Below are 23,003 nucleotides of genomic sequence, written 5' to 3'. Positions count from 1 at the left end.
AGAAATTGATTTCTCCTAAATTAATTGATATTCCTATAATCTAATTTGACGTGAGATTGAATATTGTGACTTTAAACCTCGTCATTGTCGGCCTAGATCAAGTATGGTAATGAAATAAAAAATGCAGCTTTGTTTATTTTTTTTATTCAAAAGATTAAGCTTTCTAAAATCTTGAGAATGGGTTATAAAACCAAACCCATTAAGAATCCGATTGCGAAATATCTGATTGCTAAATTTCGGGTAATTTCAAAATTTTAACCCTACCCAAAACACGATGAAGGACTAATTTATCCTTAATGACTCAAATTCTAGACTAAGTCATAGTGACATTTTCGGCATAGGTAGTAGTTGTACTTCTCTTTTACTAATATAGGGATAAACCTTTTGTAATTAACTCATTTACAATCTCTTATTGGGGGGGGGGGGGGTGAGAGGGATCAATCAATTTCGGGTCGATTGTTCTTCTTTATATATATACCTAGTGTGTCCCTCCTTATATATTAATTGGAGAACAAACCCGACACTTTCAATAAATATGCCAAACAAACTCGTTACTAAAAGATTACATAAATAAACCTTTTGTAATTAACTCATTTACAATCTCTTATTGGGGGGGGGGGAGTGGAGCCAATAGTATTCGATTTTGGTCAAAAGCGAATTAGTTGGAAATATTTTGTCCTTGAATGTTTATAGCTTTTGGTTTTTGTTTTTGAGAATCTCCTTTTTTACACATTCAAGATTTTGTAAAAATGGTTTTCCTAAAATTTAGGGAATCTAATTTTAAGAAGATTTGAACAATTTTCATTAATAATCTAAAAACCATCTAAGGTGAGTTTTTCACTTTTCCTATATTAAAAAAAATTTACCTAACATTTTCTCTATTTTTTTTTTTTTTTTTTTTTGTAAAATCTAATTCCCAAAAACTAAAATCCAAAATCCAAAAACCAAAAACTATAATCTAAAAACTAATAACCCAGGCCTTTAGTTTTATATCATGTTGGGCCTTTCTTCAAGTTTTACTTCTTTATTATTATTATTTTTTTCCTTTTTTAAAAAAACTTAAACCCAGGTTGCTGTGGATCTAGGCACAGAAGCTGTTTGATTAAATTCCTCTGAGAACATCTCTCTTTCACTGAGAGCGAAATATTTCGATGCTTTTTGAAGCCATCCTTTGATATCTCTCTTTCACAAACTTTATCGGTTTCGAATCTCTCTACTCAGTTCTTCCTCTGTCTCGCTCACTTATCTTAACTCGATTACGATCCTTTTTATCAGCGATGTCTGTAAAGCCTCGCCCACACAGATTTTAAATTTTTTTTAAAAAAATAGAAAATACTAGGGTTTAAAGGCTGAAAGAGCGTGTGGGAGATCACTCAGTCTCCATTGATTCTGTTTTCAATGGCTCCAGGGGTACGCCAACTTACCGTCCTCGGAAAGTTCAAACCTTTCGGTCTAATCGCCGAAGCTACCGATTGTAAATCACCGGACGAGAGTTATGCCGATTCCTATCTGTATGATCTCTTCGATCCTGAGCTCACTGGCGAGCGAGACGATGCTGATGATGGCAATGAATCCAACTTCACCCGGCAGAGAGAGCACGAGCTCTTCATCCGAGACAACTGGTAAGAAGGGTGTGGATACAATTTTGACTTTAAGCAGTGTGTGTGTGTATTCAATTGGCTGATTACTCTATCTATAACTATGCACCCACTCCATCAATTTGTCATTGATAATGCACATTTTGATTTTGATGATAGCATAATCTGGAGCAGCGGTTCACGCGTGCACAAGCGCTTTACCTTGTCTTCTCCCGTCATTAAGGTAATCTCCATAACAAGTTTTGAGTATATCCCCAATGTAATCACTCTGTTTTAAATCATAGATTTTTATGCTATAGGCATGCTGGAGCCACCTCGGTCGAGGGAGAGAATCTTTTCTTTGTGTCTTTCAAATTGGCTGCGTAACAATATACAACACATCAGGTAATTGTGGATACTTACTTATCCGACTTTTCGGTATGACCCTAATGGAGTCTTATATGGTTTTGCTTCTAACGAAAGAACGATCTCATACTGTTGTTGCACATAGTTTTTGTAATTACAAATGAAAAGTACTATTTGTGTCTTTTCTGATGTAACATGAGCTGAGGTACCTTTGGCATTTGTTGGCAACAGGTGAAGTTGTATCTGTTCCACTTATGCGTACTGTCAATTCAATATGGCCTCTACCATTCGGTCTACTTATTCAACAAGCTGCTGAAGTGACTCCATCCTCACATGTTCCATTTTCTTCTGTTAGCCCCATCCTTGGTTCTCGTGAGATGCTGCGCCAAAGAAAAGAAGTTGGGACTAGTTCCCCACAAAAACTCCATTCCCCAGTCGCGCATAGAGATATGCCATACATTTCTTCCCATCTGATTCTAAGAGATCCATTAGAGGAACCTGGGGTAAATGAACTCATCATTTTGTAGATAATCCTTGTTACATTATTCATACTTCATGCTAGTCTATCGGGACCTGAATTATTTCTTTGTTGTTATCAACAGCACATATATAATTCTCGGTGATGAAATATTTGGTTATATATATTTTGCATCTGGTGACTCATCTACTTACTTTTCAGCCAACCTATGTAGAAGAGAGAGGGAAGTTGAACATAATGAAGGACTACGATGAGAGAACAATTTGGACAAGTGACCATCTACCTCTTATGACGTCATATAATAAAGGTTTGTTAGTTCTGCCTCTGATCAGGCTGTGCTTGGCTCATGCTCTTAGTTTTCACTGACAAACTTTGTCTTGGGTTTTCAGGTAAGATGCAACATTCTGTGTGGGCAGCCGAATTTATAGAGTCAAACTTTGAAGCTTCTGCTTCATGTTCAAGCGGCGTCGTTCCTGATGCTGTTCTCCCGAAGCGGGTTTCTTTTCGCAGAATATGGCAAGCCAAAGGTGCGAAGAAAGCAGCATCTAAGGTGACAAATCTATCTGATGTTTGGTCGTGGTATCTTTATTTGAGGAAGTTTTAGGATCTCTTTTTCTAAAATGCGGTGAGTAATCCGTGACTATGTTCTCCTGCTAACAAAATCAAGGCTTAAAAGATATTCTCTTAAATGTTTTGGGGGTCTCTCCTAAGTGATGTTAAATGGATGCGCAAATAAAAATTGACCGCTCAGTTATCTTGATTAGGATAGCTTTCGCATTTTTCATGTTCTCTGAGCATTCTAAGCCACCACTTTCATAAAGTTCTTTTTCTAGAGCTTCCAATCTTACTGTAGACATATGGCCTTCCTTGACACTCTTGTTATTTGAAAAAGATTTTGTTATTCAAGAAGATTTGAGCTTTGGGGCTACAGCTAAATCCCTTCCCCATTGTGGTGCTCGAACTCGAGATCCGCAAGCCTCCCCCTAGAGGACCCGTAGCCTTGAGGGCATGCATTACCAATGCTGAGTTGGACTTTGTATATTTGTGTTCGTGTTGTAGAATGTGTCTCAAATGGATGAATTTTGTACTTTTCGACTTTCATTGTTGTTTGTTGATTGGGAATGGGAGAAAGTTGCTGGGTTCTGTTACTGAAATTTTTACTATCTTTTTGATTTTTACAAGTGCCGTAAAATATATTTCAGGTCTTTTTGGCGACTGATAATGCCGTCCCAGTAATTTGCTTTCTGATTCTAGAACAGAAGAAGCTATTATCGGTGGGCCTCCAGACTGTTGAAATTAATAACGAAGTTCTGTTTGACGTTAAGCCTGATATGAGCTGGAGTGCCCCTGCGATTGCTGCTGCACCTGTTGTTGTGACACGTTCTCAGTAAGTTCCTATTTTCAATTTTTTGGCCTCGCGCCACTGTTAATGAGATTATTTCTGTCATCATATGATGAGTTTGACAATGCTTCTACCATTTTTTTGCAGAGTGAAAATAGGACTGCTTCCACATTTGGATATCATTGTTTTATCTCCAGAAAATGACCTCTTTCTCTATGTAGGTTTTTGTTACGTACCATACCAATTTCTTTTGTTAAAATCTTCCTAATGCAGTATGTTTAATTTGTCATATTATTTGTAGTCAGGAAAACAATGTCTCTGTAAATATGTATTGCCTTCTTGGTTGGGAGAAAGTATTGGTTCTGGGGATGGAGAGTCTGAAAAGACAGATACAGATTTCAGGGACCTGAAGATCACAGGATTGTCTGATGCTGTGTTGGGATGTATCAATCTATCAGTTAACCATTCACAGGTATGCCAGACAGACATCAATCCTTCTTAAACTGAAAATGATTAGTCTTGTCAACTACCATGGGCATTCTATCCTTATGAACTCAAATCACGTGATTGTTTTAGCTGGATGTACAGATCCAAACTTCAGTATTTGTTTATTTGGTTAGTCTAAGTTGTCATGTTTTAAATTATCGTTTTATACCTTACTCTTGTAGATCTTTCGGTGTGCCTTAACTCGTGAACCTTCATCGTCACTTGCAAATGATTGCATAGCAGCCATAGGTGAGGGATTACGATCCGATCTGTACAATTTGTTTCTCTCTCTTCTTTGGGGAGATGGTCATTCTGACCAGCAAGGGTCCAGTATTCATTATGAATGGGAAGCTTTATGCAACATATTTCTGGGGATCTGTCAAAAGCCTACTGCTATGCATCCGAAGCAACCCAAACCATCATCAGAGTCCTCCTGGGAGTTCCTTCTCAGCAGCAAATTTCATAAGACCTACTCTAGGTTTCACAGTGGTATTACTTCGATAAATCCTTTGGATCTGGAAGGAATTGTCCCACTTGATTCTAAGACTGATAGTGAAGACATACCGGCCAGCTCACGTGAATTAATGGTCCAGAGTTTAGATTGTCTTCATGCAGTTTATGAGAGTTTGAAGATGGATAATCTACGGAAACAGTAAGTAAATTGGTTTCACAAAGCTTTACTTCGTGCTATTTACCTGTTTTGCTTACAAATGATTAATTTTCTCAGATTGGTAACTACAAAAAGAGTTGTAAAAAGCTAATTTTGCATTGACAACAGTAGATTTATGCCAGCATTTCTGCTTAACATTCCTCTGTATAGTTTCTCACAGAAAACTGACGTTTGATAGATCAGAAGAAGAGTTAAGATTGTATATGTATGTGAGTTACTCTTTTAACTTTTGACATCTATGTGTAGGGATTTGCATCACTTGGCAATTTTGTTGTGCAATATTGCCAAGTTTCTGGATGAGAAGTGTTACTTAGATCACTACATACGTGATTTTCCTCGTCTTTCCAAAACTATTGGGGCGTGCACAACCCTTTCTTCTATCAGGAAACCTCCAAATTTATTTAGATGGCTTGAGAACTGTTTAAGACGCGGATGTTTATCCACAAACCTTGATGACCTCCCAGATTTGATCCGTAGAGATGGGTGCTCCATTGTCAGCTGGGCAAGGAAAGTTGTTTCTTTCTACAGTGTGTTATTTGGTGATAAGCCAGAAGGATGGACACTTTCATCAGGTGTCCCCTGTAATATTGCGCCAGGATCATACTCCAGTAACGAAGAACTCACTATCTTAGCTATGGCAGGAGAGAGATTTGGGCTTCATCAGCTGGATTTGCTACCTTCTGGTGTATCTCTCCCGCTGAGACATGTAAGTTGGAAAGATACTTGTGGATCTTAGGAGTATGTAGGTGGATATGATAAACTACTGATAGCTTCTACAGTGTGATGATTTTCATGTGGTATTCCTGGGTCAGCCTACTTGTTCCATCTTTTGCCTAATATTTTGGTCTGTATTGTGTAGGCACTGGATAGCTGTCGGGAATCTCCTCCAGCTGACTGGCCAGCAATTGCTTATGTGCTTCTTGGCCGAGAAGATATGGCCCAATCCGTCTTCAGAAATTTCAGTTCATCCAAGGAATTTGAGATGGAGTCAAATAAGAATTTGATATCGATGTCCATACCTTACATGCTGCATTTGCATCCAGTAATCGTTCCATCCTCTTTATCTGAGTCGATTGGCTTGGAAAACACTAAAATTGAGGATACAAATTCAGTGGATGGTTCTGTAATAGATGGAATGGAGCATATCTTCAACTCCTACACACAGTTACGGTATGGCCGAGATCTACGGTTGAATGAGGTATATCTGCCCCCATTTGGCTTTTAATTCGTTAGTGTAACGATTACAATGTTAAATGCTCGAAAAGGTATCTGTAGTGTGCCATATAGAATTTTGCATCTTTTGTAGCTATACTGCCCCTTAAGTAGTGTGTTGCATTGTTCTAAATTTTTACACAAGGCACTTTGTTTGCTAGTAGTGCACTCTGTACCTCGTCTTACTGGCTATATATGAGATGATGTTGACATACATATGTGTCTGCTATTAGATTTGGTGTCTGTTGCATTGCAATTTTGCCACTACTTTATTTTCTGTATTAGTGGATGATTACAAAGTTTCATACTATGTCATCATCCCTCATTCTGTTATGCGTTGCTGATTGGCTATTCAAATGCTACCATCTCCCCACCCATATACTTCTATAGTTTTTGGGCACTTGAGTATAAACCCATATTCTTTCTCGTGATGTTCCCCTTTTCTTTTTCATATTCCTTCTCATGTTAGGTTCGGCGTCTTTTGTGCTCTGCAACACCGGTGGTAGTTCAAACGTCTGCTAACCCTACTATATCAGATCAGGAGCAGCAACAGGTACTAATCTAGATATGTTCATTTCTAGATAATATTTTTACTTTCTAAAACTAACTACTATACTAAAAGAAAAGTTAGGAGAGAATTAAAGAAGCTATAATTCAGTAAAATCATGTCATTTAATTTTTTTTTTTAACACAATCATGTCATTTTTTTTTTCATTTACTATGCTAAATTCTTTTTAGAATTCCATTTAAAAATATTTTGGTACTACTAGAAAAATGTTGGGAGAAGAGCATGCTACAATATGATAAAAATATATACTTTCATTGTAGTTACGAATTAATTCTAAATTACTTATTAGAAACTGAATTTAGATGCAGTTGCACGTGTATTTCTTGACAGTAGAAGCCAGCAGTTTAGTTTTTGCTGAACTCGCTGTTTTAGATCTTCATGGACTCCAAATCTCTCTCTTTAGTGTTTATAATGTTGCGTTGTTTTTCCGCTGGGGTAGGACCAGCTTTGGCGCATAGCACAGAGGACTGCTGTGCTTCCCCTCGGGCGTGGAGCATTCACATTATCAACAATACACACTCTTTTAACTGAGGTAATTTTCTATCTGTTGTAGGAGCTAGACATGGTTCTTATCACTTGTAATTACTATATGAAGATTTATATCCTCTCTGAAATTTTGCAGGCGTTTACTGTACCAAAGCTTGTTTTAGCAGGTCGACTGCCTGCTCAACAAAATGCCATTGTACGTAAAACTGTGGTTATGATTTAGCAGGGGAACTATTACACATTACGAAACATGTTATTTACTCTAATTTAAATGGAAAAACGTGTTGCAATGGATTGTGTTATTATATATTTCTTGAAATTGCCATATCGTGCAAATTGTAACTTCCATCTTCATAATAACAAAATCCATTGCCATTTTAGCCACTCCTGTAATTAAGGTTGCATGTTATTCTTAACAGATTAATCTAGATCCAAACATAAAGAATATCCAAGAACTTAAGACCTGGCCGGAGTTTCATAACGCTGTTGCTGCTGGGTTGCGACTGGCTCCGCTTCAGGTTGGTGTTGTATATTGTCATGACGTGTTATGTATCTTTGTTATTTTTGCATCTATGAGATGACTCTAAAAGAGTATGTGAATAACGTGTGTGGTACGTGATCGCACAATGTATATTTATCATGCAACAAGTACCATTTCTTCATCCCGATCACAGCTGACAGACACAACACAATTAATTCACTTTTGTTTCTTTTTACATTTTGGTGCAGGGAAAGGTCTCCCGAACGTGGATTAGATACAATAAACCTGCAGAGCCAAATGCTGTTCATGCTGGTCTTCTGTTTGGACTGGGATTACAGGGATATTTGCATGTGTTGAACCTTAGTGACATATACCAATATTTAACTCAGGTTTGTTTCTATTGGCTCTTTTTTCCATTTAGTTATTATTTTTTGTACCTGCTATTGGTTAATAGTAACTAGTTAGGCCTAATACATATCCTATTCTTTGATGGGGATATATATGTGGATTCCTGCTGAATTGAGCATCAAGTTACTGGGGTTCTTGATCGAAGTTATTACTAGTTTTACCCGTTTGCCCCATTTTTTGGATTAGCACGTATAATTGTGACCATATATGTTGGCTTACTGAGGAGATATGAATGCAAGTATGCAACATTGGATGTCACTATTATTTGTGGAGACTGGAATATATATCTATGTCTGCCTCAATTAATAATTGTGGTCCTTAATTGTATCACATATGGAAGTATTGTACCTGGGTAAATTTCTCCGTTTGATAAGTTCAAACACAAAATTATTCTTATCTACTTTCTAATTTACCTTAATTGCTTCCGTCCTTTTCCTTTGTCGTTTAGGACCATGAAAGCACTACAGTAGGTTTGATGCTTGGTCTGGCTGCTTCATACAGGAGAACAATGCAACCTGATATTGCAAAGGTAGAGATTCAGCTGCTTCATTTTCTTGACTATTTGGTGGTCTGAGGTTCATATCTTAGATTGGCCTCTTAAGTAATTTTTTGTTGATAGTGTGTCAACCAAAACACTTTTTTGTTTGTTTAGGATATCCAAATTCTTCAGTTACACACTACTTTGAGATCTACCTATGCTTTCTTGTTTTTTTTTAGATCTAGACTACATGAAATGGTGGATGATCAACTTCTTCTGAAAATGTGAACTTTTCATTTAAGCACTGAAAGATGTTAATATTTCTTACTACCATAATACTTATATAATTTTCAGTCTTAGAACTGGAAGATTTAAATGTATTTGGCGTGCCCTGTGCGACTGTGTTTAATCCTTTCCCTAAGAATTTATTTTTGTTTGCACACAGGCTCTCTTTTTCCATGTTCCGGCTCGATTGCAAGCTTCATATGCTGAGTTTGAGATACCAACCCTTCTACAGGTACAGATTGCTGTAATTTCTGACTAACTGAAAGTGATTAAGTATCTACAAGCATTTACTGAAATTAGGAGTTGGATGACAAGCAGTTGCAATGGATTTTACCTGCATATCCTAAAAGTAAAGCTATTTTTTCATGTCACATAACTTCAATTTTTTTGTTATTTGAGTTTACAATTGAAATTAGCGATCTGTGTCTGATTTTATATTCCAACATTGTTAGTTCTGGCGATATCTTAAGTTTCCTTAAAAATATATTGATTTTAATTATCTCTAATGATCAGTGAATATAGTTGATAGAGAAAGTAGGACTATGTTTAACTAGTGTTATTTTTTCGTAATATGCTATATTCAACTATTTTACAGGCTGCAGCTTTAGTCTCCGTTGGTATGCTGTTTGAAGGATCAGCACACCTGCGGACAATGGAATTACTTTTGGTAATCTTTCTTGCATGTTTATATATTTCACTTGATATAGCATTCTTCCTGTCATCAAATATCATTCTAATCGTTATAGTATTATTCAATGTGAGGCTCGTGTTTTAAGCACATTTGTTAGTGAATTATTGTTTGTAAAGTAACTTTTGGATGTTTCAGGACTAATTAAAAAGCGTATATCTCTAGTTTTTGTTGGTCAAAGCAATTGATGTAAAGGGAGGAAATATACGTTTCAGAACTTGCTCTACGTTGTCCATAGAACCTTCTTTCCTTTTTTAGAAATGTTTTTCTCTTATTTCTAATCATCACCAGATACATGATACAACTATTTATACAGATTTGCTTTCCTCAGCATCATTAATTTTTTAGTTATAGTTAAGTGCACCTTTGATACAATTACAGTTGGTGTATGAACTTCTAGCAAGTTAAAAGGTTTACGAACTCCCTTAGTTTAGTTGTGGATTTATTCCTACATGTACAATCATGGACTGAGTTAAAAACATCAATGAAGTTAATGCATATCTTTTACTTGGCAATTTAGTTCGCTGCATTCCAGTGGATCGTCCCTTATCTTTCAGATCCCACTTTGTACATGTTCGCAGGGTGAAATTGGCCGCAGAAGTGCAGGGGACAATGTCCTTGAAAGGGAGGGCTATGCTGTATCCGCAGGATTCTCACTTGGTCTTGTTGCTCTGGGTATGTCTTTTTGATTTTTTGCTACTGAAATCTTTTTCTTCTGTTTACGCTGACTCTGCATTCTTATTGGCTCAAGGCCGTGGAAGTGATGCGCTCGGTTCCATGGACGCCATTGTCAATCGCTTACTCCAGTATTTAGGAGCAAAAGAGGTTAATTGCTCTGGATTTCACCTTAACTGTATTCCACTCTGAATCATATCACATTGGATTTGTAAACAGTGTCTTTGAATTCCTTGCAGGAAAGATCTGTCCTTGCACCATCACATGAAGATCACCGAAGTGCTGCACAGGTTTGCCTGCAAATCTGTGCTTCCATATTCCTATGTGAAGCTTCTATTGTGCATAAACATGTGCTTCAAACACTAACCGAATTCTAACTATATGGGTATCATAATTTTCTATCTCAGATAACAGACGGAAACACTTCCAATGTTGATATAACTGCTCCTGGAGCAATAATCGCTCTCACCTTAATGTATCTTAAGGTGGGTTTTGACGATGGTTTAACTAGATTAACTGATTCGAACTTCAGCCTTTCGAGCTTTTTCTTTTTGTGTTTTTTTCCTGTGGACTGGACTCTTTCGGAAAGCTTTACAATGTTTGTTGCAGACAGAATCAGAGGTCATCTTCTCAAAGCTCTCTATTCCACAAACACATTACGATTTGGAGTGTGTAAGGCCTGATTTCATAATGCTCCGTGTCATTGCTCGGAACTTGATAATGTGGAGCAGGTAATATTTATCTTGCGTATTTAGGTGCTGTGATTGCTACTTCTAAGATATTAGTCTAATAGATTTTTTTATTATAGGATCTGTCCTACTTGTGAGTGGATTCAGTCTCAAGTTCCTGAAGTTGTCAAAAATGGTATCAGCCACCTCCAAGATGACATGGATGATATGTATGAGGTGGATGTTGAAGCCCTTGTGCAGGCATACGTTAATATAGTGGCCGGGGCCTGCATTTCACTTGGTATATAATACAATTTTTATGAGACATCAGTCTCTAATATCTCATGATAATTATGACATGTATTGTTGTTTCTGATAGGGCTGAGGTTCGCTGGTACGAGAGATGGAAATGCTCGGGACTTACTTAAGAACTATGCTCTCTATCTTTTGAATGAGGTATATCATCCATGGAAATGTTGTAGTTGATACTTCTTTTTTTCTCAAATGCTAATAATTCTCTGGGTTTCCTTATGATCATCTCTCTGTGAGCTTATATGTTTCGATGTATGTAGATCAAGCCTCTTTCTGCTACACCTGGAAATGCATTTCCAAAGGGAATATCCAAATATGTTGATCGGGGAACGCTTGAAATGTGTCTTTATCTCATCATTATTTCTCTCTCAGTGGTAATACTTCTTTTCAAGTCTCCTGTCCAACAACATTCATTTTTCAAGTCAGTAGCTTTATGTCAAAGAACTCACTTGTATAGGTCATGGCGGGATCAGGAGACCTGCAAGTTTTTCGGTTGTTGAGATTTCTCCGCAGCCGAAACTCTGCTGATGGACATGCAAACTATGGCACGCAAATGGCGGTAAGCATTTTTGTGCAAAATTAAGGTTCCTTGGTTTCATGTAATTCAATTGCCTAGCATTTTATTTCTCAAGAATATTAAAATATATTTTCTGCAGCAATAAGTTGTAAACATTAAAAAAAATCTTAGGCCACTGAGCACTCATAAAAAATAAGGAAGTTCTAGCTCTTTCTTGCATCAGTCTGATACTATGGCCAAAACAATTCTTCTTTAATGCACCGTGTAAAGTAATTTAAAAGCTGCTGATATTGTTTTAGTAATGCAATCACAAAATGTGAGACTTTTGAGACCACGCTTAGGATTGGATACTTTTTGTTGATCAAATTCATTCTATCCTTTTTCTTTCCTTTAGGTGAGCTTAGCTACAGGTTTCTTGTTTCTTGGAGGTGGTATGCGGACTTTTTCAACGAACAATGGCTCACTTGCTATGTTGCTTATCACTCTCTATCCACGGTTGCCTTCTGGACCAAATGACAACCGTTGTCACCTTCAGGCAAGTTGACGTCTCTTATTTATTATTTGCATCACTCTTTTTTTGTCTTTGGTTTGGTTGCTGTCTCTGTCTGATGACAATAAGATAGAAGCAAGAGTTTCTTTAATATATATAATGTTACCCAAAACCAATCACTTTGTTAATTTTGATATCAAAGACATGCCAAACTTGGAAGTTTGTTTCTAACTTTTGTTGTGATATCCATGCTTTTACCAGAATATATCTGACAAGGTGATTTTTGCTTTTCCTAGGCATTCAGGCATTTATATGTCCTTGCAACAGAGGCTCGTTGGCTGCAGACTATTGATGTTGATTCCGGTCTACCTGTTTATGCGCCTCTAGAAGTCACAGTAAAGGAAACAAAACTTTATTCAGAAACAAGATTTTGTGAGATTACCCCGTGCATTTTGCCAGAGCGTGCTATTGTAAGAAAAGTTCAACAGCTTACCCTCAGTTCCCCTGCATATTTTTATTAACAGAAAAAGATCACAAAAGTTTTCTTGATTCGCATGCTCACACTGCTTTATACATAGATTATGAAAATCATTTAAGTTTTTCTGGGAGAAGCACATTTGTGGCAACTGCAAGTTGAACAGAAGAAAACTAGGGTCATATACCAGCGTGGCTCAGTTCTAGTTTAAGTTTATTTCATGAAATACCTCCTCACCGAATCTATCTGCTTGTTTTGCCCACCGTCACCTTAAAATGTATTTGTATCCTGCAGCTAAAGAGAATTTGTGTCTGTGGTCCCCGATACTGGCCCCAACAAATTGAGCTAGTCCCAGAAGGTGATTGATGCATTTGCTTGTATATATTCTATTTTTTCCTTGGTTACTTTGTCTAGCTGGTTTTAAGATATTTTAATTTTGACTAATGTAACACAGAGAAAAATTGGTGGAACTTTGGGGACAAGAGTGACCCCTTCAATTCTGGTGTTATTTATGTCAAAAGGAAGGTAGGAGCTTGTTCGTATGTTGATGATCCAGTTGGGTGTCAGTCGCTGCTATCACGAGCAATGCATAAGGTTGTATACTCCATCAAATACTCTCAGCTCAGAGCCTCAGATTAATTTTAAGTCATAAAAAATTGTTTCTGATTCAGGTTTGTATGTTTTTGGTGATGCAGGTTTTTGGTTTAAGAACTCTGGGGGAATCTAATATGCTTGCTAATAGTCATAGAGAACTGGATTCTGATAGTGTCGATCACTTGGTCAGCACTTTCTCATCGGATCCAAGTCTAATAGCCTTTGCACAGCTATGCTGTGACAAATCTTGGAATAACAAGTAAGCACCGTTTTATCGGGTTGATACACATTTATTTGTGCACTTCTGTTTGGCCTGAATGTCCATAAGTCATAAAAGAGTTCATTCTAACAAATTCATTTTTGCAGATCTGATTCTGATTTCAAGGAGTTCTGCCTGCAAGTGTTGTTTGACTGTATAAGTAAGGATCGACCAGCTCTGTTGCAGGTAATTGTAACTTAAGGCCACCTAACCCTATAATGATTCAATGGTTATTACTGTGTGGAACATTTTTGTTGTAGTCTATTTGGCATGTGTATACTACTAATCTTGAGTATATGTCACATAGGTTTATTTATCCTTGTATACAACCATTGGTTCAATGGCTGATCTGCTTGTCAAAAGCGATAGTAACGTGTGTGATTCACTTTCTATCTCAAGTCTCAAGGTACTCTTTTCTGCAACAATGGAACTGGAACTGAATTATACTAGTATTGATATACATTCTCGTAACAACCTGCTTTGCGGTCCTATCTTTGGATCTAAATATTTAATGATATCAGGTTGCTCTAGCCTACAACGAGGCGGTATCAAGTGGAAGATTGAGCTCTTCAGGTGGCTTTGTACAGTCGATCTTCTTAGCAGCGCTGAGAAAGAGATGTGAAGAGATATTGAATTGGTCAACGGAGCTGAAGATTAGTTTGAGGAACTACCTGACGACAGAAGCATGGCCTGATGATGAGTATAACTCAAAGTTGCAGAAAGATAGAATCATTCTGTCATGGTATTTGAAATGGTTCAGCGTACCATCTCCAACGATCATCAAAGCAGCAGTGGAAAAAATCAAATCCAAATCTAAAAACTCAACTTCGGCGATACCTTTGTTGCGGTTGTTGTTACCAAGCACGCATATCAGTGCAATTAATGAAATTGATAGGGTCTATTTTTTTAATTCAAATGAAACAACAGTAGTATTGTGAAAACATGATTTCGTCGTACTCCCTTCGTTGTTGGGCTGTTAATTATTGTAGTGAGATTAATTTGTTGGAGCAAAGCTCTCTTCTTGAGAAAAAATCATGGTCAATTTGAAATAGATGATGGTGATCATTGATCTACGTGTGTTGACTATATATTGATTACGACAAAAAGCATAACTCACAAATATTGAAATAGCAGATTATGAAATTGGACCGGGTTCAATGACGCAAATAAAAGGACCGAGTTTTTGGTTTGGATTATTCGGTTCGGATTGATGAAAATCTATCTTTTATAAATTCTTAAACCTACACTTAAGTTTAGTGGTCCCACAAAAACTACAGCTATATACCTTTATAGTTTAATTATAGAATAATTTGATTCTATCAAATAATAAAATGATTATTAAAAATTACTTATAAAAATTGAAACTAGTTTTTTCGATCAGTTACTAACGGTTATTTTACCATTGATGGAAATATTTACATCAATTCTTATAAACATTACAACTAGTTAACAAAATGATTGATTGAAATAAAAATTAAGGGTAATTTTTGTACACTTCTTTGGCTATTTTTTTTTCTCAAGTTAAAAGTGTTCCTCATATTGAAAGTTAATAAGTAAGATTAACCGTTGTTGAAAATCACAAATAAAATCACCAATTATAATTAAAAACAAAAACATGATTTCGTCTTGATTTTGATTTTCCTACAAACCCGAATACTTCAATACATTTGGACTCAATGGTAATAGTACGCAAGATCCCCTTTCCTTTGTTGTTTGTTGTTTTTGTTGAAGTGAATTGTCACCTTACGCTTTTCTTGTCTCCACTCTATTTTTTTCTAAACTATTTATTCTTAAGACAATGATACAATATATATATAGACTTAGTCCATAGGGTTTTGACAAGTGCTAATTACAGATATACCTTAGAGACGTGATGACGAGTTCATCAAAACTCACTTGCCCACTTGGCAGACAAAGCAGAGAAAGCGTGAAAATTAGCAGCTGACACGATTGGTGAATGAATGCAGATGAGGAAGACGCCAAAGTATTGAATTATGCATCAAAGCAAACAAAAAAATTAACTTTACTGTGAAGACATGATTTGTAATTGATAGGGTCATTTCTTTCCTCAAATAAATCAACTTTACTGTGAAGACATGATTTCTCGTGCTCTTGTTTTGAGTTAAGGTTAATTTTTTGAGCAAAGCTACCCAAAGCTCTTGGGAAACCATGGTCAAATTCAATTTCGATCGATAATTAATATGCATGACAAAAGCGTAATTCACAAATTGGACCGGGTTCAATTACACGGAGAAGGAGCGAGTTTGGTTTGGATAAGTCGGGTCGGATTGATGAACTACGTGCAGCATATACATATATAGTTTTGGTTCGAGATCTCACCAAATTACACATTCCTTTTGGAGATTGGAAATTTAATTTGGCACATTAGAATTGTCACAAATACACACCGGTTCACATTAAGTCTTTTTTAAAGGATAGTACTTTCCTCACTTTCCACGTGTAACATGAATCTTTGATAACAATGTTATTAAGGAGGGGTTCACGAGAAAGTGAATTGTCTGTCACAAATATTATTGTCCTCAACTTCTCATGAGTGAATGAATCTTTTTTTTTTTGATCAAACTCATGAGTGAATGAATCATACGCTTTTGTTTGTATATAATTATTGTACTCGTCCTTTGAGTGAATATATTATATTATTGTTGTCGGATTCTTTGAGCGAACAAATTATATTGGTCTTGTTTATTATTGTCCTCCTTTCAGCATAGTCGTTTTCAAAAGTTTTGACGATCAAATACTAAAACTCTTAAGGTATTTGAATAATAATTATTAGCCAACACCTTTTGTGAACAAAAGAATATAATAATTATATTATGATATTGGTTTATAAAGTTTTACTAAAAACATAGCCATGCTTAAAAAGGAAAAAAAAATCAGTAGATCATTTGTTTATAAATAATTAATCCATGATGATGATAGAATAGAACGGTTGAATAACATTAGCAATAAGGTATTATTTAGGAGTGATATTATGATTTAGGCATTAGAATAGTTAAAGGTACAACAATACATATGTGTCTGATTATTTTGCCATTAGGAAGATAGTGATTAGGTTGAAGGGCTTATGGGGGATTCACGTGTTGCATGAATCTTTGATAACAATGTTACTAAGGAGGGGGGGTTCACGAGAAAGTGAATTGTCACAAGTATTATTGTCATCAACTTCTCATGAGCGAATGAATCAACGCTTTTGTTTGTATATATAATTATTGATTATACTCGTCCTTTGAGTGAATATATTATATTATTGTTGTCGGATTCTTTGAGTGAACAAATTATATTGGTCTTGTTCATTATTGTCCTCCTTTCAGCCTAGTCTTTTTCAAAAGTTTTGACGATCAAATACTAAAACTCTTATGGTATTTGAATAATAATTAATAGCCAACACCTTTTGTGAACAAAGGAATATAATAATTATATTATGAAATAGGTTTATAAAGATTTTACTAAAAACATAGCCATGCTTTAAAAAAAAAAATTAGTAGATCATTTGTGTATAAACAATTAGTCCATGATGATGATAGGATAGAACAGTTGAATATCATTTGCAATAAAGTATTATCTAGGAGTGAGATTCTGATTTATGCATTAGAATAGTCAAAAGGACAACAATACATATGTGTATGATTATTTCACGTGTAGCATGAATCTTTGATAACAGTGTTACTAAGGAGGGGTTCACGAGAAAGTGAATTATCACAAATATTATTGTCCTCAACTTCTCATGCATGAATGAATCAACGCTTTTGTTTGTATATATTTATAATATTTGTCCTTTGAGTGAATATATTATATTATTGTTATTGGATTCTTTGAATGAACAAATTATATTGGTTTTGTACATTATTGTCCTCTTTTACTCTAGTTGTTTTCAAAAATAAACAATTTTTTTTTTTGCCATAAATTCCTAATTCTAAAGAGAAGAGAAGTTTTGACGATCATATATAAAATATAAAAAAATTCAGGCAAATACATACTAAAACTCCTATGGCATTTGAATAATAATTAATAGCCAACACCTTAAGGTTCAATGACAAAAAAAAAGAGGACCGAGTTTTTGGTTTGGATAATTCGGTTCGGATTGATGAAAATCCCACATCGACAACTTCTCAAGAGAGATGAAAATCTATCCTTTATAAATTCTTAAACCTACTCGCCTACACTTAAATGTAGTGGTCCCACACAAACTACAGCTATATACCCCTATAGTTTAATTATAGAATAATTTGATTCTATCAAATAATAAAATGATTATTAAAAATTACTTATGAAAATTGAAACTAGTTTTTCGATCCGTTATTTTACCAGTGATGGAAATATTTACATCAATTCTTATAAACATTACAAATAGTTAACAAAACGATTGATTGAAATAGAAAATGAAGGCTAATTTTTGTACACTGTTTTGGCTAAGTTTCATTTTTTTCTCAAGTTAAAATTGTTCCTCATATTGAAAGTTAATAAGTAAGATTAACCGTTATTGAAAATCAGAAGTAAAAATCACCAATTATGATTAAAAACAAAAACATGATTTTTGTCTTGATTTTGATTTTCCAACGAACCCAAATACTTCTATGCATCCAGACTCAATGGTAACAGTACGAAGAAAAAAAATTGTCAAGTAGGAATTTTAACACGATTAGTATATATGTTAAAAGAGTGAGTTGAACCGGGGAAGGGAAGAAAAAAAATGAAAAAAAAATCTGTTATGGTCGTTAAGTCTCCAAAATAAAACAAAAAATTGTAAAGTTTTAGAAACCTTCAGCTTTCTTGTCTCCACTCTGTTTTTTTCCTCTGAGTTACAAACGTTCAGCTTGATGTTCCTCTTTATAGTGAAACATAAACCATGTGTATAGTAACCCTAATTGTGAGCTGGCGTCTTCTACGTCCATAAACTTAGACTACTCCACAGCCTCACATTTGAAACAACCAATCTTGCTTCTGCCCAAAACCATGATTCCAAAACTATGGGCCTATTACAACGTCACCAATATACTTGTACTGAATTGGCAGCAATGGATTACAATTAAAATGTAAGGAGTTTGACAGGTCTCTTTCACCACTTTACATGTATAACTAGGGGTTCATAAGAAATTAAAAAAAAATATGATTTTGTTTTACAAACCAAAACATGAAAAAACAAGTATTATTGAATCTTTTCATAGTAATGAACCCAAAGACTTGAACCCAAAAGACTCACAAAGCTTGAATTCTTCTTGTTTTGATCATTTACATGAGTTTTGCATTTTGGAAGAATCTTGATGGTTAAACCATGACACGAACCGATTCACCAATCAATGAGACAAGAGTCAGTAAGGACGTTTAATTACTTTGCAGCATTGATGAGGCATAGCTCATCTGATATCAAGCCTAGTAGATAAGATGTTGAGAAATGAGAAGAGCAATTAATAAGATTCTTGGATTACACAAGACCAAGATCAGAAGACTCTCAATACAATTTCCTTGAACAAATTACACTAACTTGATATCCTTAGCATCGTTTGGAAAAGAGTATCAATGTTGAGAAGCTGGTTTACTGTACCTAGACACAATGGAATCGAAGAGCACCAAAAAATATAGTTGTAGTAATTACCAATATTACCAACAGAGTTTTAACATCAACGCCTCTTCCAGCTTGGAAATAGCACCTGTAAGATTCAAGATGTTGTTATATTTAGAGCAAAGAGAAGTCAAGAATACATAATTTAGCAAAGATTATTTACTCATATACAGTACCATCATTTAACATCACTTTCGCATCAAGAGAAAAACATTCATTAACAAGCGAACCGGTTCCAATTTAGCCAAAAATGGATCGATCCATTAGAGGACACGAACCGAACCGAAATTCATGGTTAAGCCCGAAACCGGTTTAAGAAACACACACAAAAACTGGGACGACTTGAGTGAAATTCAAATCAAATCGGTCATCCTCTTCGTCTCTGGACTCTCTCAATCTCAAATTGAATCTGAAGTTTGTGTTTTTTTTTTTTTTTTTTTTTTGCGATCAAATTCCGACGAACAAAACTCTCCGTCCGATGCATCGTCTTGATTGAAAAATATTATCCTCCGTTCATAAGCGACAATTTGATCAGCGGAGGACTTGAGCAGTCGGCTCTCATCTCTTCTTCTTGATTTGGCTCGACGATGTTCGTCCGGCGGAAATCCTCCTCATCCTCCTCCTCGGGTATCCCATCCTCAGCTCTCTCTTTTTTTTTTTTTTTTTTTTTTTTTTTTTTTTTTTTTAATTCTATTATCCTTGACCAGAAATTACAAATTCAATTTTGATGCTTGGAGTTTCACACTCGGGTGTACTACTAGCTTAGGCTTTTTGCGTTCTGGGCAAAATTAAGGTTCCTTCGTTTCATGTAATTCAATTTCCTAGCATTTTCTTTCTCAAGTTGGAATATTAAAATATATTTCTGGAGCAGTAAAACATTAAAAAAATCTCAGGTCACTGAGCACTCATAAAAAAAAAAAAAAGGAAGTTCTAGCTCTTTTGCATCAGAGTCTGATACTATGGGCAAAACAATTCTTCTCTAATGTACCAGTGAACTACGTGCACCGTGTAAAGTAATTTATATGCTGCTGATATTTTTTTAGTAATGCCATCACAAAATGTGAGACTTTTGAGACCACGCTTAGGATTGGATACTTCTTGTTGATCAAATTCATTCTATCCTTTTTTTCTTTTAAAGTATGAGACATCATCGTTTTCTTTCCTTTAGGTGGTGAGCTTAGCCACAGGTTTCTTGTTTCTTGGAGGTGGTATGCGGACCTTTTCAACGAACAATGGCTCAAATCAATTGCTATGTTGCTTATCACTCTCTATCCACGGTTGCCTTCTGGTCCAAATGACAACCGTTGTCACCTCCAGGCAAGTTGACGTCTCTTATTTATTCTTGGCATCACTCTTTTTTGTCTTTTGGTGTGGTTGCTGTCTCTGTCTGATGACAATTAATAGAAGCAAGAGCTTCTTTTCTACATATAATGTTACCCAAAACCAATCACTTTGTTGATTTTGATATCAAAGACATGCCAAACTTGGAAGTTGGTTTCTAACTTTTGTTGTGATATCCGTGCTTTTACCAGAATACCATCTGACAAGGTGATTTTTGCTTTTTCTAGGCATTCAGGCATTTATATGTATGTCCTTGCAACGGAGGCGCGTTGGCTGCAGACTATTGATGTTGATTCCGGTCTACCTGTTTATGCGCCTCTAGAAGTCACAGTAAAGGAAACAAAACTTTATTCAGAAACCAAGATTTTGTGAGATTACCCCGTGAATTTTGCCAGAGCGTGTGCTATTGTAAGAAAAGTTCAACAGCTTACCCTCAGTTCCCCTGCATATTTTTATTAACAGAAAAAGATCACAAAAGTTTTCTTGATTCGCATGCTCACACTGCTTTATACATAGATTATGAAAATCATTTAAGTTTTTCTGGGAGAAGCACATTTGTGGCAACTGCAAGTTGAACATCAGAAAACTAGGGCCATATACCAGCGTGGCTCAGTTCTAGTTTAAGTTTTTTTTTCATGAAATACCTCCTCACCGATTCTATCTGCTTGTTTTGCTCACCTTCACCTAAAAATGTATTTGTATTCTGCAGCTAAAGAGAATTTGTGTATGTGGTCCCCGATACTGGCCCCAACAAATTGAGCTAGTCCCAGAAGGTGATTGATGCATTTGCTTGTATATATTCCTTTTTTTTCCTTCGTTATTCTGTCTAGCTGGTTTTAAGATATTTTAATTTTGACTATGTAACACAGAGAAAAATTGGTGGAGCTTTGGGGACAAGAGTGACCCCTTCAATTCTGGTGTTATTTATGTCAAAAGGAAGGTAGGAGCTTGTTCGTATGTTGATGATCCAGTTGGGTGTCAGTCACTGCTTTCACGAGCAATGCATAAGGTTGTATACTCCATCATATACTCTCAGCTCAGATAGATTAATTTTCAGTCATAAAAAACGGTTTCTGATACAGGTTTGTATGCTTTTGGTGATGCAGGTTTTTGGTTTAAGAACTCTGGGGGAATGTAATATGCTTGCTAATAGTCATAGAGAACTGGATTCTGATAGTGTCGATTGAGCTCTTCAGGTGGCTTTGTACAGTCGATCTTCTTAGTTAGCAGCGCTGAGAAAGAGATGTGAAGAGATATTGAGTTGGTCAACGGAGCTGAAGATTAGTTTGAGAAACTATCTGACAACAGAAGCATGGTCTGATGATGAGTATAACTCAAAGTTGCAGAAAGATAGAATCATTCTGTCATCGTATTTAAAGTGGTTCAGCGTACCATCTCCAACGATCATCAAAGCAGCAGTCGAGAAAATCAAATCCAAGTCCAAAAAACTCTAACTTGGGCAATAATACCTTTGTCGCGATTGTTGTTACCAAGTACGCACTGATGTGCGATTATCGAAATTGATATGGTCTTTATTCTCCTCTAATGAAACAACTGTTGTATTGTGAAAATCATGGTCAATTTCAAATAGATGATGTGTATTGAGTATTGACAAAAGCATAATTCACAAGTATAGTATAGTGTGTAGTAGATGAAGTTGCAGATTGTAAATTGGACCGGGTACAAAGAAAGGTACCGAGTTTTTTGGTTTGGATAAGTCGATTCGGATTGATGTATTATGTAGTTTTGGTTCGAGATCTCACCAATTAACACATTACTTTAGGCCCATGAAAATTAGAAATCGGCCCACACCTAATCTAACGTAATTGAGCCCATTAGAGTTGTCGTTCGTATATAGCAAGCTTTAGGGCAAATATGGAAACGGTACGGAAAATAGATCGATCTTCCTTTTTCCCTTGGCAGCTCGTCGTCGTCAAAAGAAGATCAATCTGTGGAATGGAACCTCTCAGGTACTTGTAAATCCATCACTTCACTTTAAATTTTTGAGACAGCTAGAGTAAATTTTTCTCAGCTACCTATCCCAGTTTCGTTTCGTTGAAAAAGATCGATTTGGTTTCTCTGTTGAAAAGTTCGCTTAAACCCTTCTTCTTCTGCTTGGTAGGAAGAGTTTGGGTATTCAGAGGTACCACTGGGATAACAAGATGTTCAGCATCAGTTACCACTGTTCTCGTTGTGTATCCACAACCAAGATCGAGGTGGTCACAGGAGCGGAGAGGTCCACAAGAATGTCAACGGTGGTTCTCACCCCGAGGTGGAAGTGACTTGGGAGGAGGATGCCAAGGTTCAGATCCACATCACCTGTCACTGCGGTGAGAAAATCGAGTTCAATCGTCAAGGCAATTCCGGATCTATCCACTCGATCCCTCGTTAGGGTTTTGTTTCTGTAATAATAATAATAATAAGATGTTGCTTCCTGCTTTGACACTTATGGGATGATTAATTATGTCTAAGATTCTATATTTAAGCCTACGTTCTCCGGATGTAAAACCTTATTTAGAAACAAGATTCTCCGGATGTTATTTTAGTTAATCCCGCGAGAGAAAGT

General features: G+C 36.1%; 2 protein-coding genes and 1 long non-coding RNA gene across 8 annotated transcripts; all 3 read left to right on the top strand.

Moving 5' to 3' along the window:
• Nucleotides 1–881: 881 nt before the first annotated feature.
• Nucleotides 882–14,603, top strand: LOC104708560 (anaphase-promoting complex subunit 1). 4 transcript variants are annotated; one of them, XM_087462686.1, is made up of 37 exons: nucleotides 882–1,622; nucleotides 1,758–1,821; nucleotides 1,898–1,982; nucleotides 2,175–2,446; nucleotides 2,623–2,728; nucleotides 2,811–2,971; nucleotides 3,624–3,808; nucleotides 3,911–3,980; nucleotides 4,065–4,235; nucleotides 4,432–4,901; nucleotides 5,166–5,625; nucleotides 5,779–6,117; nucleotides 6,601–6,684; nucleotides 7,145–7,231; nucleotides 7,322–7,381; nucleotides 7,605–7,703; nucleotides 7,915–8,055; nucleotides 8,523–8,603; nucleotides 8,998–9,069; nucleotides 9,433–9,504; nucleotides 10,107–10,200; nucleotides 10,277–10,350; nucleotides 10,440–10,490; nucleotides 10,608–10,685; nucleotides 10,810–10,931; nucleotides 11,009–11,169; nucleotides 11,248–11,324; nucleotides 11,441–11,554; nucleotides 11,638–11,739; nucleotides 12,092–12,232; nucleotides 12,484–12,657; nucleotides 12,957–13,020; nucleotides 13,117–13,256; nucleotides 13,358–13,515; nucleotides 13,623–13,701; nucleotides 13,823–13,921; nucleotides 14,037–14,603. In XM_087462686.1, the coding sequence occupies exons 1-37, from the start codon at nucleotides 1,399–1,401 to the stop codon at nucleotides 14,451–14,453; spliced, it is 5,448 nt and encodes a 1,815-aa protein (XP_087318812.1). In that variant the 5' UTR covers nucleotides 882–1,398; the 3' UTR covers nucleotides 14,454–14,603. The 4 variants fall into 4 exon arrangements, 3 of the variants coding, with proteins under 3 accessions (XP_087318812.1, XP_087318811.1, XP_087318813.1); XM_087462685.1 differs by having other exon boundaries at nucleotides 7,139–7,231; XM_087462687.1 differs by lacking the exons at nucleotides 882–1,622; nucleotides 1,758–1,821; nucleotides 1,898–1,982; nucleotides 2,175–2,446 and having other exon boundaries at nucleotides 2,712–2,728; nucleotides 2,811–3,046; nucleotides 7,139–7,231.
• Nucleotides 14,604–19,419: 4,816 nt separating this feature from the next.
• LOC104708558 (uncharacterized) lies at nucleotides 19,420–22,054 on the top strand. Of its 3 annotated transcripts, XR_015564301.1 has the most exons (8): nucleotides 19,441–19,723; nucleotides 19,804–19,904; nucleotides 19,990–20,104; nucleotides 20,265–20,413; nucleotides 20,665–20,845; nucleotides 21,147–21,210; nucleotides 21,307–21,446; nucleotides 21,544–22,054. XR_015564301.1 is itself a non-coding variant. In XM_087462684.1 (6 exons), exons 1-3 carry the CDS (start codon nucleotides 19,684–19,686, stop codon nucleotides 20,722–20,724), a joined length of 249 nt encoding a protein of 82 aa, XP_087318810.1. In that variant the 5' UTR covers nucleotides 19,420–19,683; the 3' UTR covers nucleotides 20,725–20,845; nucleotides 21,147–21,210; nucleotides 21,307–21,446; nucleotides 21,544–22,054. The 3 variants fall into 3 exon arrangements, 1 of the variants encoding a protein (XP_087318810.1); XR_015564300.1 differs by lacking the exon at nucleotides 19,990–20,104; XM_087462684.1 differs by lacking the exons at nucleotides 19,804–19,904; nucleotides 19,990–20,104 and having other exon boundaries at nucleotides 19,420–19,723.
• A 181-nt stretch (nucleotides 22,055–22,235) lies between these two features.
• LOC104708557 (uncharacterized) lies at nucleotides 22,236–22,987 on the top strand. The gene is made up of 2 exons (XR_754774.3): nucleotides 22,236–22,407; nucleotides 22,560–22,987. It is a non-coding gene; the product is annotated as an uncharacterized LOC104708557 (long non-coding RNA).
• The last annotated feature ends 16 nt before the right edge of the window (nucleotides 22,988–23,003 follow it).

The sequence above is a fragment of the Camelina sativa genome, chromosome 8 (genome assembly GCF_030686135.1).
Source record: "Camelina sativa cultivar CO46 ecotype springtype chromosome 8, ASM3068613v1".
In the NCBI taxonomy this organism is placed as follows: domain Eukaryota; kingdom Viridiplantae; phylum Streptophyta; class Magnoliopsida; order Brassicales; family Brassicaceae; genus Camelina; species Camelina sativa.
This window is presented reverse-complemented; position numbering and strand designations above follow the sequence as displayed.

Bases quoted from the DNA above. Each gene is read 5' to 3' on its own strand.
- LOC104708560 (XM_087462685.1), top strand. From the start codon at position 1,399: ATGGCTCCAGGGGTACGCCAACTTACCGTCCTCGGAAAGTTCAAACCT. The intron at 10,686-10,809 runs GTGGGTTTTGAC...TGTTTGTTGCAG, and splicing joins TCACCTTAATGTATCTTAAG to ACAGAATCAGAGGTCATCTT. The intron at 12,233-12,483 runs GCAAGTTGACGT...TGCTTTTCCTAG, and splicing joins ACAACCGTTGTCACCTTCAG to GCATTCAGGCATTTATATGT.
- LOC104708558 (XM_087462684.1), top strand. From the start codon at position 19,684: ATGTTCGTCCGGCGGAAATCCTCCTCATCCTCCTCCTCGG. The intron at 19,724-20,264 runs GTATCCCATCCT...TCTTTCCTTTAG, and splicing joins CTCCTCATCCTCCTCCTCGG to GTGGTGAGCTTAGCCACAGG. The intron at 20,414-20,664 runs GCAAGTTGACGT...TGCTTTTTCTAG, and splicing joins ACAACCGTTGTCACCTCCAG to GCATTCAGGCATTTATATGT.